The following is a 15,878-nucleotide window of genomic DNA, read 5'->3' as shown; positions in this document are numbered from 1 at the left end:
CGTCCCGTCTCTCCGCACTGACTGTTCAGGCAGAGGGCGGCGCGCACAATAATACGTCACCGCTCCCTCTGACCTGAACAGTCACAGCAAGAGGACGGGAAGACGGAGCTTCGGTGGAACGAGGGAAGGTAAATATACTCACTTACTCCCAGCGCTGTCCCTGCATGTCCCACGGTGTACGGCGCGGCAGCTTCTTCCTGTAGTGAGCGGTCACATGGTACCGCTCATTACAGTAATGAATATGCGGCTCCACCCCTATGACCGCTGAAGAGATGAAGAACTTGAAGCTGCCGCGCTGAACACCGTGGGACATGCGGGGACCGCGTCAGGAGCGCCGGGAGTGAGTATTTGACAGGCATCGCTCCCCCTCACCCGCCGACCCCCCCCGCCTTCCATGACTCGAGTATAAGCAGAGAGGGGCACTTTCAGCCCATTTTTTGGGGCTGAAAATCTAGGCTTATACTCGAGTATATACGGTAATCTGTTTTTTTGTTTTTTTTCTTAAACCCACCAAACGGTTTAAAAGTATGGTGTCTCTATATTTGTTGCTAATTTTTACCAAGCAGGCATGACTCGCAGGGTAATTATACAGAGTAGCTTAACGCAATACTCCCTTGGTAAAGACCATATAAATTGTCAAAAAATAAAAAGCAGTATACTTGGAACAGGAAGCAGTGGGAATAAAATAAGGCCACATTCACACTATCAGTATTTGGTGAGTTTTTTACCTCAGAATTTGTAAGCCAAAATCAGGAGCGGGACAATCAGAGGAAAAGTGTAATAGATATAGAAACACGTCGCCATTTCTGCATTTATCACCCACTCCTGGTTTTGGCTTACAAATACTGAGGTAAAATACTGACCAAATACTGAATGTGTGACCGTGGCCTAACAGTAATACCTGGCCTCTAACCTGGTCCTCTTTTTTTAAAACCCCGTGATATTGTTGTCCATTTACAATAATTCTGCTGTGCAGTTTTATTCACAAAAAGAAGAAATTGCACACTTAAGTCTATGTTACATTTATATGGCCGATATCGGTGCCCTCTACATGTTAATCACCTTTAGGGCAATGTCAGGGAAAGCGCAGAACCTTTCTGTACTGCAGAAGCAATCTGCATTGCAGGTCTTTGCCAGCTGCATGTCTTCGTTGCCAGCAGAATTTATTACCGCCTAAATAATGTGAAATTTGCAATTTACAGCATTTTTTTAGCTGTGAGTAAGCCTTTTTAATCTGTTTGCAGTTTTGTGAAGGTAAATTCTGTTGCTTTTTCTTCACATTTTTAAATGATGAATAAAAGCTTTAAAGAGTCGGTTTATTCTTGATTTGTGTCATAAAGGCATACAGCCATTCCCTATGATGCTAACATTAGGAACATACCAGTAAAACACTGCAGCTGAATGAATTCTAGTCCTCAGGAAACTTCCCTATTAGTAGACAACATGTAGTTTTGTGATAGTCTAGATCTAATTCAGACAATAGACTGCCCCCTACAGCAGCCTGTAGTCTGATTTCCATGCATCTGTGTTACTAGAATACACTGTTCGCTTAAAGGGAATCTGTCGCCCCACCGGGACGTATATGACCTATTAATTTGAGCATACAGGTAATAGAAATGTTACAATAGTCCTACCTGTATGCCTCATGTTAATGGTCTTGTTGCTGAGAAATGTTATATTCTGTCTTTTTTATTGATTTCTTAACCATGTGTACATGGTGATGACTATGCAGGGAGGAAGTGGGGGGAGCGCCTTATTAGTACGCACACCAGAGGTCAGTGGAGCAGAAGTTGCCGGAACCTGCGCAGAAGATCCCTGAATACAGTGCCCTTAAAAGGAAGGATGAGGTATGTATTTCTGAAGGAGTGCAGGATGCAGGCGCAGGATTCCAGGGCCATGATTGACGCTGATGGGAGGGGGTAAGTATTTCAATGAAGACAGGAGGCAGGGATTTCTTCCAGGCACCACACGCCCTGGAGCCTGGAAGGAATCATTAACATAAAGAAAGAATATAACATCTTTCACAAGACCATTAGTAGAAATGTTACACTAGTCCTACCTGTAGACCGCATATTAACTGTATGCCCATATTAATGGGTCATATATGTCGGGAGGGGGATGGAGTGACAGATTCCCTTTAAAAAAGCACTCCTCAAAGTTTTTATCCTCTTAAATATTGCAGTCATCATATTATACAGCACTGTGTACTTACAATTGCTCATTTTGCCCTTCTACCCAGATAATTAATCTCTTTTCCATTAGGTCTATTATTTCACATGATTAAAAACTGACTAGCTGAATCCTTCTAAGCTCCGTATAGAAACAGAAGGTAAATTTTATCATATTTTATGGTAAGTCACTGCAAATGTCCCTGACAGGAGGAAGAGGGAGCAGCTGCGTAAGGAGTTAAAGAGGGGAATTATTTATGTTGGGTACAGATATTTCTTGTTTCTACATAGAGCTGAGAAAAGAGACTAATTAGCTGGGTAGAAATGCAAAATGAGTAATTGTAAGTACACAGTGCTATATAATAGGATGACTACAATATATTAAAGAAAATAAAATTTTGATGGGAATGCTTCTTTAAAGAGGTTGTCAACTATTAGGACAACCCCTTCTTAAACTAAATGTTCACCCTTGGTAAAATAATAAAGCCTATACTTACCTCCCGGATCGACGTCGTTCCCACGATGTCAGCATTCGTTCTCCCTGGGGCTGTGGTGCGGTGTTGTGACAAGTGATGCCAGTGCCCAATCAGCTCTGGCATCACTGTCCCTGCCTTCAGACAAACTGAACATGAAGAGGAAGTCCGGGATAAGCTGCAGCAGCATGGAAGACAATATAGCAGTAGCTGTAAATCTAGGTCTAGGGTGTGATTATCACTTGTTCTAGAGCCAACAGCAGTGTCTGAGACTATGTGCACACATTTAGTATTTGTTACAGACATTTCTCCATCAAAAACGTGTCTCTTGGCTGGAAAAGCGCAGCATTGCCAAAAAAATTTGTATCCCTCATCACAGCACCATGGACATGAAATTACTTGTATTAAAAGGTAACTTCAAAGCTCAGAGAGACAGAAGGGTCTGGGAGTATAAATTCATGACAACCTTTGACACACTCAGTGCAGGAATGAATGTGTCGCATGGAATTGTGTCTTTTTACATCAATTAAAGAATTTGCTCCTCAGACCTTGTGGGCGCATCACAATCATGGACCAGACCCCAATCAGAGGACAATAAAACTTTTCCACTCCTAAACTGTACCAAAATATTTACAGCCACAACCGGGGTACTGCTATGGGCCGGTATTATTAAAGATAAACTAGTTGGACAGAAATTCAACTCCAAACATACTGCTAGTTTTTAAGAAAACAACGTAGATCAATGGTGCATCACATGCATCAAAGTCTCCACTGTTTGGCGAGCCAGTACAGGTGAAGAAACAATGACATGGCTCACTTCTTCATTTGACCTAAACACTATTGACAACTTGTGGGCCCTTAAAGGGAGATTTACGGTGAAGGAAAACCGTACACCTCTCTGAAGTGACTGGGAGGCTATTGTTGATGCTGTCCAAAAAGTTGATCATCAACAAATTAAGAACGGACAGACTCCATGGATGAAATACTTATGGCTGTTAATGAAAAGAAGGATGTCTATATTGGTCAAAGATATTTTTTTAAATGTTAGGAATGTATTTTTGTAAATTTTGGTTTGTTTGTTTATTAGTCTCACTTTAACAGATGAAAAAAATAACAATTGAGATGAAAAAAATAACAATTGAGATGGGAAAGTTTGCAATTTTCATTTAGTTTCCAAATAACTCTGCAAACTAATGGCTTCCAAATCATTGTGCACACTGAGATATTCTCCATAGAAAGGCAAAACCTCATTTTTTTTTTTAAACTTATTCAGGTATTCTAACTTTTTGGATTGACCAACAGCACTGTAGTTGTTCAATAATACAATTCTCAAAAAAATTACAAATTACCTAATTGTGCACACAATGCAGTAAGACCTCAACAATGCACACTTTGTTTTTTTTAAGGAAATTCCTAACATACGTTCGTATATGGCATTTTGCATATTCTATAAAAAATCTTATTATGTTTCTAGATTTATTGGTGATCCGGAAGTCGATCAAGAAGAGAACTTCTGGTCTCAAGCACTGGAAGACTTAGAAACCTGCGGACAGTCAGGAATTCTCCGAGAGCTGGAGGTAATACAAGAACCCTGGTGAATAAAATCAATAGAACTATTGAGTTATTGAGATAACATCCTTTTATTATTTTCACAGGAGAAAGCAGACAGTCACAAATGTTCTAGGAACATGATTCTTTTGGTATACATTTCCTGCGTGTTGCTTACTGTGTGTTGATCGAGCCTCTTGCTTGTCATGGCTGGAGTGCAGAGTGTGCAAGTGAATTTCAGCATGTAGATACATAGCTTGTCACGGCATACCCTCATATAAGAAACCAAACCGACGTGCATTTATATTTACTGTGTGTAGCTAGTAAATGTAGTCAATCACATTTATGGATATGGGACAAAAGTATTGAAATATTATTCCCTAATAATCTAATCTAGTGGTGGAAAATTAAAGAAGACATATTTTGGATTATCCAGATTCAGCTTTAACTCCAGGATACTTTGGTGATAAGTCCACACATGTTAACATGCCAGGTAAAAAGATAATGCCAAAAGGAACCATTGTAGAATAGTTTCCACCTTTAATGTCACCCATAATCTGTACAATCCACTTGAAAAATAAACTGAAATCTTTTCGGGTTGAAAAAGGAAAAATAAAGAACTAAAATAATGTGATTTCATAAATATGCATATCCTTAAACGATAATTTGTTGTCATACCCTTCAAATTTATAATAATATTAATAATTTTATTTCTATAGCGCCAGCATATTCCGCAGCACTTTACATTTCAGAGGGGACTTGTACAGACAATAGACATTACAGCATAACCATAATCACAAACAACAGACACCAAGAGGAATGAGGGCCCTGCTCGCAAGCTTACAATCTATGAGGAAAAGGGGAGACACGAAAGGTGGATGGTAATATATGACACCATTCAAGCTTTTTAGGTAGAAGTCTATCAGCATGACACATCTAGAATTGGTAACCATTTCCCACTCTTCCTTGCTGTAGTGCTCAAAATTCGTAAGATTAAGAGTGCCTCTCCTGTGTACAGCCCTCTTCAGGTCACCCACAGATTTTCAGTTGGATTCAGGCCTGGACTCTGACTGGGCCATACCAAAACTTCGATCTTCTTCAGGTGGGCCACTCTTTTGTTGAGATACACTTAGACACAAGTCCCAGCTCCCACAAAACAGCCCCAAATCATAATGCTGCCTCTACCATGCTTCACTGTGTTTATGGTTCTCTTTTGGTGATGCGCAGTGTTGGCTTTGCGCCAAATAATACCTTTTGGAATTATATCCAGAAAGTTTTGATGTTTTTCTTGGTAAGAAAAGGCTTCCATCTTGCAAGCCTTTCTCACAGACATATGAAGAATATGGGAGATTGTTCTTACTTGCAGTACACAACCAATACTTTCCAGAAATTCATGCAGCTCCTTTATTGTTGCAAAATTTTATGTGATTTGCTAATTCTGATCACAACCACATCCCCATTTACAAGAGGCCGTTCACACTTATGCAACCACTTTATTTTATTTTTGCCCCTCAAAATGATTTGTGTTTTTCAAAAGATTTGTACAGAATATGGGTGACTTTAAAGGTGAAAAAGTTCTGTAATTATTTTTCTTGGCATTTTAACATGGATGTGTAGACTTTTTACATCCACAGTATATGGTTATTATGTACAATTTGCATCAGAATTTTTTGCATCAAAAACTCTCCTACATGCCTTACATTTATTTTCTGTTGACCATATGATCATGTGCACAGATACTGGCGCACAGGATGTGGCACAAAGTTAGATAAACGGTTCAATAAATCCTCCCCATTGCCCCAGCTTCTAGTTATAAGGTTGTACTCGCAATTGATCTTTAGGACCGCATCAGTGCGCTCCTGATTGACAGTTCAGATTAGCGACATTGTGCTGCTAGCATAAACTGTGCACACTGGTACTGTTACATGAAGCAGTTCTGGAGGCACGTGTGGGTACTTAAGCTGGACAGCGTCAGAACATCGCTTGAGTGCCCCAAAGTGGAGCGCGTGTATGTGCTGCTCTCCTGGCCTAGAAGACCAGCCACTACTGATAGAAAGCAGCTGTGGCTGGTAACGTGTGCAACACGCTGTGAATGGAATTAAAAATCACTCTATTCTAGAGACCGGAGAGAATTTTCAGTAAGTTACTTTTTTATAAGTTAATTTTTACGATGAGGATCGTCTTTACAGTTATAGGAAAATCCCAAATATGGGATGATTGTAATAGATAAGGAATCTTAGTGAAAGGCATCTGCTATGTAGACTTCAACCATTTGGACCCCATGGGGTTCACATATGAAAGCTGGCAGAGAAAATGACCTTATTAGGCTGGAGTCACACACAACGTATAAAAAATCAGTCCGTTTTACATGGACGAGAATCGCAGAAATGTTCCCTGAACAGTGATCAGTATGTCATCCGTGTACAGTGCAAGGATGCAATTTTTCTAAAAAAAAAAAAAAAAATCTGTGTGTCATCTGTGTTTTCTCCCTGGCTTGCAAGTTGGACATAGAATGGATTCATGGGCTCAAATATGCGTGAACACATATAGTATATATATATATATATATATATATATATAAATATATGTCAGTGAGACACTGAGACACATATATATATATATATATTTATATTTCATACAGAGCTAGATAGCAGAAAAGCCTTTTTAAATATGCCTCCCTAATAATGTTAGTAGTATATGTGTGTAAAACTTGGGAACTGTAGGTGTTAAATTAAAGGGTTAATTCACGGAAAAAACTGGCGTGGGCTCCCGTGCAATTTTCTCCTCCAGAGAGGGAAAGCCAGTGACTGAGGGCAGATATTAATAGCCTAGAGAGGGACCATGGTTATTAAATTTTTAGGGGCTTCATAGCAAAAGGGGTGAATACATATGCACATGACAATTTTTAGTTATTTAATGCCACAAATTTAATTTATGCCTATATATTTCTCACTTCACTAACAGACTACCGTAAATACTCGAGTATAAGCCGACCCGAGTATAAGCCGACCCCCCTAATTTTGCCACAAAAAACTGGGAAAACTTATTGACTCGAGTATAAGCGTAGGGTGGAAAATGCAGCAGCTACCGGTGAATTTAAAAAATAAAAAGATGCTTCATACCGTTCATTATTGCCCCATAGATGCTCCATATAAAGCTGTGCCACATATAATGCTCTGCACCGTTCATTATGGCCCCATAGATGCTCCATATAAAGCTGTGCCATATAGAATGCTCTGCACCGTTCATTATGGCCCCATAGATGCTCCATATAAAGCTGTGCCACATATAATGCTCTGCACCATTCATTATGGCCCCATAGATGCTCCATATAAAGCTGTGCCACATATAATGCTCTGCACCATTCATTATGGCCCCATAGATGCTCCATATAAAGCTGTGCCATATACAATGCTCTGCACCGTTCATTATGGCCCCATAGATGCTCCATATAAAGCTGTGCCACATATAATGCTCTGCACCGTTCATTATGCCCCATAGATGCTCCATATAAAGCTGTGCCACATATAATGCTCTGCACCGTTCATTATGCCCCATAGATGCTCCATATAAAGCTGTGCCACATATAATGCTCTGCACCGTTCATTATGGCCCCATAGATGCTCCATATAAAGCTGTGCCATATACAATGCTCTGCACCGTTCATTATGGCCCCATAGATGTGCCATAGAAAGCTGTGCCCCATATACAATGCTCTGCACCGTTCATTGTTGCCCCATAGATGTCATAGAAAGCTGTGCCCCATATACAATGCTCTGCACCGTTCATTATTGCCCCATAGATGTGCCATAGAAAGCTGTGCCATATAAAATGCTCTGCACCGTACAGTATGGCCCCATAGATGCTCCATATAAATCTGTGCAATATATAATGCTGCTGCTGCTGCAATAAAAAAAAAAAAAAAATGACATACTCACCTCTCTTGCTTGCAGCTCCTCAGCGTCCCGTCTCGGCGTCTCTCCGCACTGACTGTTCAGGCAGAGGGCGGTGCGCACACTAGTACATCATCGCGCCCTCTGACCTGAACAGTCAGAGCAAGAGGACGGGAAGACGGAGCGGCGCCCGGCGTGTGGAACGGGGACAGGTAACTATGACATACTCACCTGCTCCCGGCGTCCCTGGCTCCTTATCCCGGACAGATGGTCTCCGGGCGCCGCAGCCTCTTCCTCTGTCAGCGGTCACCGTTACCGCTGATTAGAGGAATGAATATGTGGCTCCACCCCTATGGGAGTGGAGTCCATATTCATAACTTTAATGAGCGGTCCCACGTGACCGCTGAACAGGGGAAGAGCTGCGGCACCAAAGACCGTGGGATGGGCAGGGGGAGCGCCAGGAGTGCCGGGACTAGGTGAGTATGCGACAGTCCTCTCTCCCCCTCACCCACCGCCGATCATGACTCTAGTATAAGCCGAGAGGGGCACTTTCAGCCCAAAAATTTGGGCTGAAAATCTCGGCTTATATTCGAGTATATACGGTTTAGTTGTGATACATCACACACAAATCAAATTATAAAAGCATTTAAACACAGGCTGTAATGTAACAAAATAGGTAAAAAACCAAGGTGGTGAACACTTTTGCAAGCCCCTGTAACCATTTTAAATTCACTGTGCGTTTAATACTTGAGCCTAATATTACCTTGTGCGTAATTTTACTTCTCCACTCCAAATAGTTTACTACATAATTGTTGCTTATTTTAACAGTCCTATAATAAAAAGCCTACAATGATGAAGCCATTGCTCAGGGTAGTGTATATATGTTGTTTTTTTTACACATTGCATCACCAATATGTGCCCATTTCCAAGAGGCTGCTGTGTGTGCTGGCTGATGGCATGTAAGAAAGTTGTGTCCTTTGCTCCTGCCTCCAGACCGATTCTGGGAATTTCTTAACTCTACTGCATCTTTTTTTTCAAAGGGACATGTATAAAGTGGAACAAAGTGTAGAGGGATGAGAGATTAATCAATGCTTTAAATACACACAGTTCACATGTATTTAGTGTGAAATGCAGAATTAATCATTATTCATGGTCACGTGTTCATACTGAATCTTGCTTCTGTATGATGGCAGAAAACTGTAGCCTACGGACCATAACTATAGAAGCCTTCACACAACCCCATTTATACATGTCCCAGGAAAGGACATTTGTCCATCTGAAGCTGCTGGATCTAGTAAATAATGGATCTTCCATCAGACGCATGCCTTACTGCTCTTTCTGAAAGACGTATGATTTAGTTCTAGATATATTGGCAGGCGAAGGTTCTCAGTGTGATGTACATGATACTGATCCCAGGACTCCTCAGTGTAATCATTGACTCCTAATGATGCAGAAGCTACAATATACATAGGACTTGCTCTACTTAGCACTTTATTACACAAGCAACATGTGTAAGAAATATATGAAATCCTTACTGACACAAACCTATGCTGTAAAGATCTTTATTCTATGTATTGCCCAGGGTGATCTTCTCTAATCTGTAAAGTAGAAGCCCTTTACTACAGCCTTTTGACCGGTCAATATCAACACATGTTCTCAGCTCTAGTTTACACAGCGCCACCCCTGGAGCTATGACCAGAGCGGAGAAAACAGACAGTTATGAGAACTCTTGTTTCTGTTTATGCTAAAGGCAACCATCATGTCCGGTAGCACCCTGAGTCTGAATCACGAAAATTCTCAGCCTCGGGGCCAGTTGGGTCGGCAATCAAGTTTTCAAGAAAAGAGCTCTGTCAGATCACATTACAGCCAGAATACCCGCAGCAACACGTTACCATCTGATGTGGGGAGAAAATCTGTGTCAATGAGAAAAATGAAACAAGAGATGAAAGAAATTATGTCGCCAACTCCTGTGGAGTTACACAAGGTCAGGAACATGTCCCAGTGTGTTCTGTGCTCCTGCCAAAATAGGACAGGCTGCTCTTCATTGTAATTATCTCTTAGAATAAAACAATGGTTACTCTTTATTTCATAGATCAATAGTACACATGAAAATAAGAAACTTGGTAATATAGTCTCCTCCTGGACTGAGCTTTGAGTCTCAATTCTTGGTAAAATCTGTTTTCACTGAAAACAGATATTCCATTATTGAGCTGAAAGGTGGTGCTCAAAGTTCTACGGTAGTAGGAGAAAAATGGAGGAATACAGACATTCTGAAGAAATATTTTTTTATAGCATATACAGACACATAGGCTATGTTCACACATTGCTTTTTTGCTGTTTTTTTTTTTTTTTTTTTTAAAGACTAATCAAAAGCTGCATTTTCCATACCAGCAAAGTCTGAGATTTCAGAAACCTCATGCACAAACATTAGTTTTTTTTCCTGATTGAATTGGAAAACTGCAGCATGTCACTTCTTTCAGCCTTTTTTCACCAATAGAAAGCAATGAGTAAGTGCAAAAATGCAGCAAAAAAAACCAAACAAACACAGGTATCAGGTTTTGCTGTGTTTCTGGTGTAGAAAACTCAGGAACAACAGGCACTAAACTGTATCAGCATGCACAAGAGACAAATGTACCTGAAAATGCAGCAAAACACCGGATTACGTACCGGTAATGCTCTTTTATAGAGCCACGACAGCACCCACTTGAGAGAGGGGATCCGCCCCTTAGGAACAGGAAACCCTATGGAGAGAATAAAAGGGGCGGTCCCCCTCGCTCCCACAGTTGGGTTACAGAGAATGAGAGGAACCGCCCACCAGTATTAGTAGGCAATCCAATATCATCGTTTATCTTTAGTTAACATTATTATTATTATTATTTATTGTTATAGCGCCATTTATTCCATGGCGCTTTACAAGTGAGGAGGGGTATACATAATAAAAACAAGTACAATAATCTTGAACAATACAAGTCATAACTGGTACAGGAGGAGAGAGGACCCTGCCCGCGAGGGCTCACAATCTACAAGGGATGGGTGAGAATACAGTAGGTGAGGATAGAGCTGATCGTGCAGCGGTTGGTTGATCGGTGGTTACTAGTGTTGAGCATTCCGATACTGCAAGTATCGGGTATCGGCCGATACTTGCTGTATCGGAATTCCGATACCGAGATCCGATATTTTTGTGATATCGGGTATCGGTATCGAAACAACATTAATGTAAAAATGTGTAAAAGAGAGAATTAAAATAAAAAAATATTGCTATACTCACCTCTCCGACGCAGCCTGCACCTTACCGAGGGAAGCGGCAGCGTTCTTTGTTTAAAATTCGCGCTTTTCTTTCCTTTACGTGAGTCCCGGCTTGTGATTGGTTGCGTGCCGCCCATGTGACCGGGACGCAACCAATCACAGCAAGCCGTGACGTAATTTCAGGTCCTTAAGGATTTTAAAATTACGTCCCGGCTTTGTGATTGGTTGCGTCGCAGTCACATGGGAGACGCAACCAATCACAAGCCGTGACGTCACGGGAGGCTGGACACGCGCGCATTTTAAAATGGGCGCGTGTCCAGCCTCCCGTGACGTCCCGGCTTGTGATTGGTTGCGCCGCGGTCAACCAATCACAAGCCGGGAGGCTGGACACGCGCCCATTTTAAAATTTTAAAATGCGCGCGTGTCCAGCCTCCCGGCTTGTGATTGGTTGACCGCGGCGCAACCAATCACAAGCCGGGACGTCACGGGAGGCTGGACACGCGCCCATTTTAAAAAGCGCGCGTGTCCAGCCTCCCGTGACGTCACGGCTTGTGATTGGTTAATGGCGGCCATGTTGCCGGGACGCGGACCAATCACAGCAAGCCGTGACGTAATTTCGTCACGGCTTGCTGTGATTGGTCCGCATCCCGGCAACATGGCGCCGTGACCAATCATAAGCCGGGACGTCACTGGAGGCTGGACACGCGCGCTTTTTAAAATGGGCGCGTGTCCAGCCTCCCGTGACGTCCTGGCTTGTGATTGGTTAATGGCGGCCATGTTGCCGGGACGCGGACCAATCACAGCAAGCCGTGACGTAATTTCGTCACGGCTTGCTGTGATTGGTCCGCGTCCCGGCAACATGGCCGCCCTGACCAATCACAAGCCGGGACTTCACGTAACCAAGTAAAAGCGCGAATTTTAAACAAACAACGCTGCCGGTTCCCTCGCTGAGGTCCAGGCTGCGTCGGAGAGGTGAGTATAGCGATATTTTTTATTTTAATTCTTTCTTTTACACATTTATATGGATCCCAGGGCCTGAAGGAGAGTTTCCTCTCCTTCAGACCCTGGGAACCATCAGGAATACCGTCCGATACTTGAGTCCCATTGACTTGTATTGGTATCGGGTATCGGTATCGGATTGGATCCGATACTTTGCCGGTATCGGCCGATACTTTCCGATACCGATACTTTCAAGTATCGGACGGTATCGCTCAACACTAGTGGTTACTGCAGGTTGTAGGCTTGTCGGAAGAGGTGGGTCTTCAGATTCTTTTTGAAGGTTTCGATGGTGGGCGAGAGTCTGATGTGTTGTGGTAGAGGGTTCCAGAGTAGGGGTGATACGCGAGAGAAATCTTGTATACGATTGTGGGAAGAGGAGATAAGAGGGGAGTAGAGAAGGAGATCTTGTGAGGATCGGAGGTTGCGTGTAGGAAAGTACCGGGAGATGAGGTCACAGATGTAAGGAGGAGACAGGTTGTGGATGGCTTTGTACGTCATGGTTAGGGTTTTGTACTGGAGTCTCTGGGCAATGGGGAGCCAGTGAAGGGATTGACAGAGGGGAGAGGCCGGAGAATAGCGGGGGGACAGGTGGATTAGTCGGGCAGCAGAGTTTAGAATAGATTGGAGGGGTGCGAGAGTGTTTGAGGGGAGGCCACAGAGCAGGAGGTTGCAGTAGTCAAGACGAGAGATGATGAGGGCATGGACTAGGGTTTTTGCAGATTCTTGGTTGAGGAATGAACGGATTCGTGCAATATTTTTGAGTTGAAGTCGGCAGGAAGTGGAAAGGGCTTGGATATGTGGTTTGAAGGAGAGATCAGCGTCAAGGATAACCCCGAGGCAGCGAGCTTGTGGGACTGGGGAGAGTGGGCAGCCATTTACTGTAATGGATAGGTTCGTTGGGGGGGTCACGTGAGATGGGGGAAAGATGATGAATTCTGTTTTGTCCATGTTAAGTTTCAGAAATTTAACGGAGAAGAAGGATGAAATAGTGGACAGACATTGAGGGATTCTGGTTAGTAGGGAGGTGATATCTGGTCCAGAGATGTAGATCTGTGTGTCATCAGCATAGAGGTGATACTGAAAGCCATGAGATTCTATGAGCTGTCCCAGGCCAAAGGTGTAAATGGAGAAGAGCAGGGGCCCAAGGGGCATAAATATAGCTAACTACAAGAACCATTCACCCTTATCAGTGCATCTATGAAAGAATAATTATTAGGGAGGGAAGTGAAGGGGTGCTGTCGTGGCTCTATAAAAGAGCATTACCGGTACGTAATCCGGTGTTTTCTCTTCGCCACGACAGCACCCACTTGAGAGACTTACAGAGATAGTCATTTGGGAGGGATCACCGTGTTAAGAACTGATCTACCGAAGGACAAGTCAGATGAGGAAGACAAGTCCAATCTATAGCTATGGTATATAAATAAGAGGGGGCCATAATTAGCTTAATAGGGAGGGTACACACTCACCCCAGTGAAGCAGATGGTCAAGGTACCGGCCGTAGAGGAGGAGATGCAGGCACAGGCTGAGATGAAGATCGGTCAGATCTCTTCTCTTTTGCGCTCTTTGTGGAGGATTTTCGTCCGCTGCTTGCGCTGCTGTGAGGAAAATTAGCTGTGTCCTCTGAGGGCACCGCTGAGTCCCGAGGTGGCGTCGCCATGCCTGGACGCCGAGGAATCAGCGCCGGCGTCCTTTAATGCTGGGCGCCGCCATCTTCTTCCTGTTGAACCCGGAAGTCCTCCCACTTCCGGGTCGCGGCCATCTTGGATTTTGTGCGCACTGCCCGGCGTCATCTCCGCCCTGTTCTCACCCTGGACGCTTCCACCTCACCTCCAGGGGAGCTAAATGGCAGTTTACACACCTGCGCATATCGCCCGCAGCGGCGTTGCGCTCCGGAGCATAATTACCTGCCGCAGGCACGCTGATGCGTCCTCCTGCCCGTGACCCACGCGACCTCCTGCCCTGGCCTCACGGAGCCTGCCAGCAGAGGGGGGAAACTGACACCAGGACCCCCGACGCTGCTTCCAGCACTGGAGCCCCTGCCGTCCTCACAGGTAAACCGCACAGGCGGCATCCAGGCTAGGTATCCTCTTCTCCATGGGTTCCCTTAGGAACAGGAAACCAACTGTGGGAGCGAGGGGGACCGCCCCTTTTATTCTCTCCATAGGGTTTCCTGTTCCTAAGGGGCGGATCCCCTCTCTCAAGTGGGTGCTGTCGTGGCGAAGAGAAAACCTGCCTTTTGTAAGCCGCTTCTTTACTGCCAAGAGAGCAGGTTTTGTCTGCAGAAAAAAAACTCAGACTATATTCACACATTGCATGTTTGCCAAGTAAAAGGAACTTGTTCAGTACTAATATATTCTTGGATACAAGATAAAAAGAATGTAAATCTATCCTAGGCATTACTGCGTGATCAGTGGGGATCCAGTCTCTATCAATCTGATCTAGGGAGTTGAGCTCAGAATAAATCACTGTAGCATGTATGGCACGGTCTAGTTGAGCAATGAATTAGCCCTAGCAGACGACATGGCCTCTTTGGGATGCTTGATCTACTAATGAGCAAGTAATTACTGGAATTCAATACTTGCCTCACCAAAGCGTTACAAGAGCTTTGCTTGGTTTCATGTGATCAAACTGACTTTTTCCATCTCTTCCCCAGTTCTCTTTATTTAAGGACTCTGATCGAGATGACTTTGGGTTTAGTGTAGCTGATGGTCTGCTGGAAAAAGGAGTGTATGTGAAGAACATTCGACCTAAAGGACCTGGAGATATAGGGGGACTTAAGCCATTTGATCGACTACTGCAGGTATTTGTCAGCTTCAAATTAGTTTATGTAAGTCTTTGCACATCAGCACATAATGTGGACTATGTAGTCATCCAGTAGTTTCTGTTTTGGCCAGCTTCCTTGATGCTGCTGTCAGACTCTAGTGGGTTGAGCGGTGTATTTGCATGTGACGATAGATGTAAAGCGATACCGGGTGTTGTATAGACACACTTGCTCTGTCGATGGCGTACAAAGTTGGTTATTCATATGTACAATCACAACACGTTTCAGAACCGGACAGGCTTCTTCAGGTGTTGCATAAAAATATAACTATGACTAGATGACCAAACTATTTGAATTTGGCTTCTGTTGAGATTTAAAGAGGATGGCCCACCACATATCATCTATACTGTGTGACTGACCCCTGGGACCTTAATGATCAGGAGAACAGGGTGCTCACATTTTCCATTTGAATGTAGCAATGGTTAGACATGCTCAACACCGCTCTAATCACTGACTCTGGGGCTGGTAAAGATAGACCATTGTTTCACCCAAACTGAAGACTCTAAAGCCCTGTTCTCAGGATTGGTGGAATTCCTATTGGCGAGATACTTATCACCTATCCCATGAATGGGACAAGTTATGGCGAGCCAACTCCATTTATCAAAAGCGGGCATTTTCCAACATATAAGATTCTAGACATTTTCATATTAACGCTCTCCTGCACTCAGACGACTGTTGGGTTACATATGTGCAAGCATCTTATCCACAAGCAGAACAGGAATAAATGACA

General features: G+C 43.4%; 1 protein-coding gene across 10 annotated transcripts in view; it reads left to right on the top strand.

Annotated features, from left to right (window-relative positions):
* The window catches only part of GRIP1 (glutamate receptor interacting protein 1), a 787,412-nt gene that overhangs the window by 769,745 nt on the left and 1,789 nt on the right, over positions 1-15,878 (top strand). For 9 of the 10 annotated variants that reach the window (XM_077265228.1, XM_077265231.1, XM_077265226.1 and 6 more), the window contains 3 exons: positions 4,116-4,218; positions 9,833-10,066; positions 14,981-15,127. In XM_077265228.1, the coding sequence (XP_077121343.1) occupies positions 4,116-4,218; positions 9,833-10,066; positions 14,981-15,127 (484 nt within the window). Of the gene's footprint in view, positions 1-4,115; positions 4,219-4,296; positions 4,342-9,832; positions 10,067-14,980; positions 15,128-15,878 lie in introns of all 10 variants that reach the window. The other variant, XM_077265234.1, reaches the window with a different exon arrangement.

The sequence above is a fragment of the Ranitomeya variabilis genome, chromosome 5 (assembly GCF_051348905.1).
Source record: "Ranitomeya variabilis isolate aRanVar5 chromosome 5, aRanVar5.hap1, whole genome shotgun sequence".
Classification (NCBI taxonomy): domain Eukaryota; kingdom Metazoa; phylum Chordata; class Amphibia; order Anura; family Dendrobatidae; genus Ranitomeya; species Ranitomeya variabilis.
The sequence above is the reverse complement of the archived record's forward strand: the minus strand, read 5'-3'. Positions and strand labels throughout refer to the sequence as shown.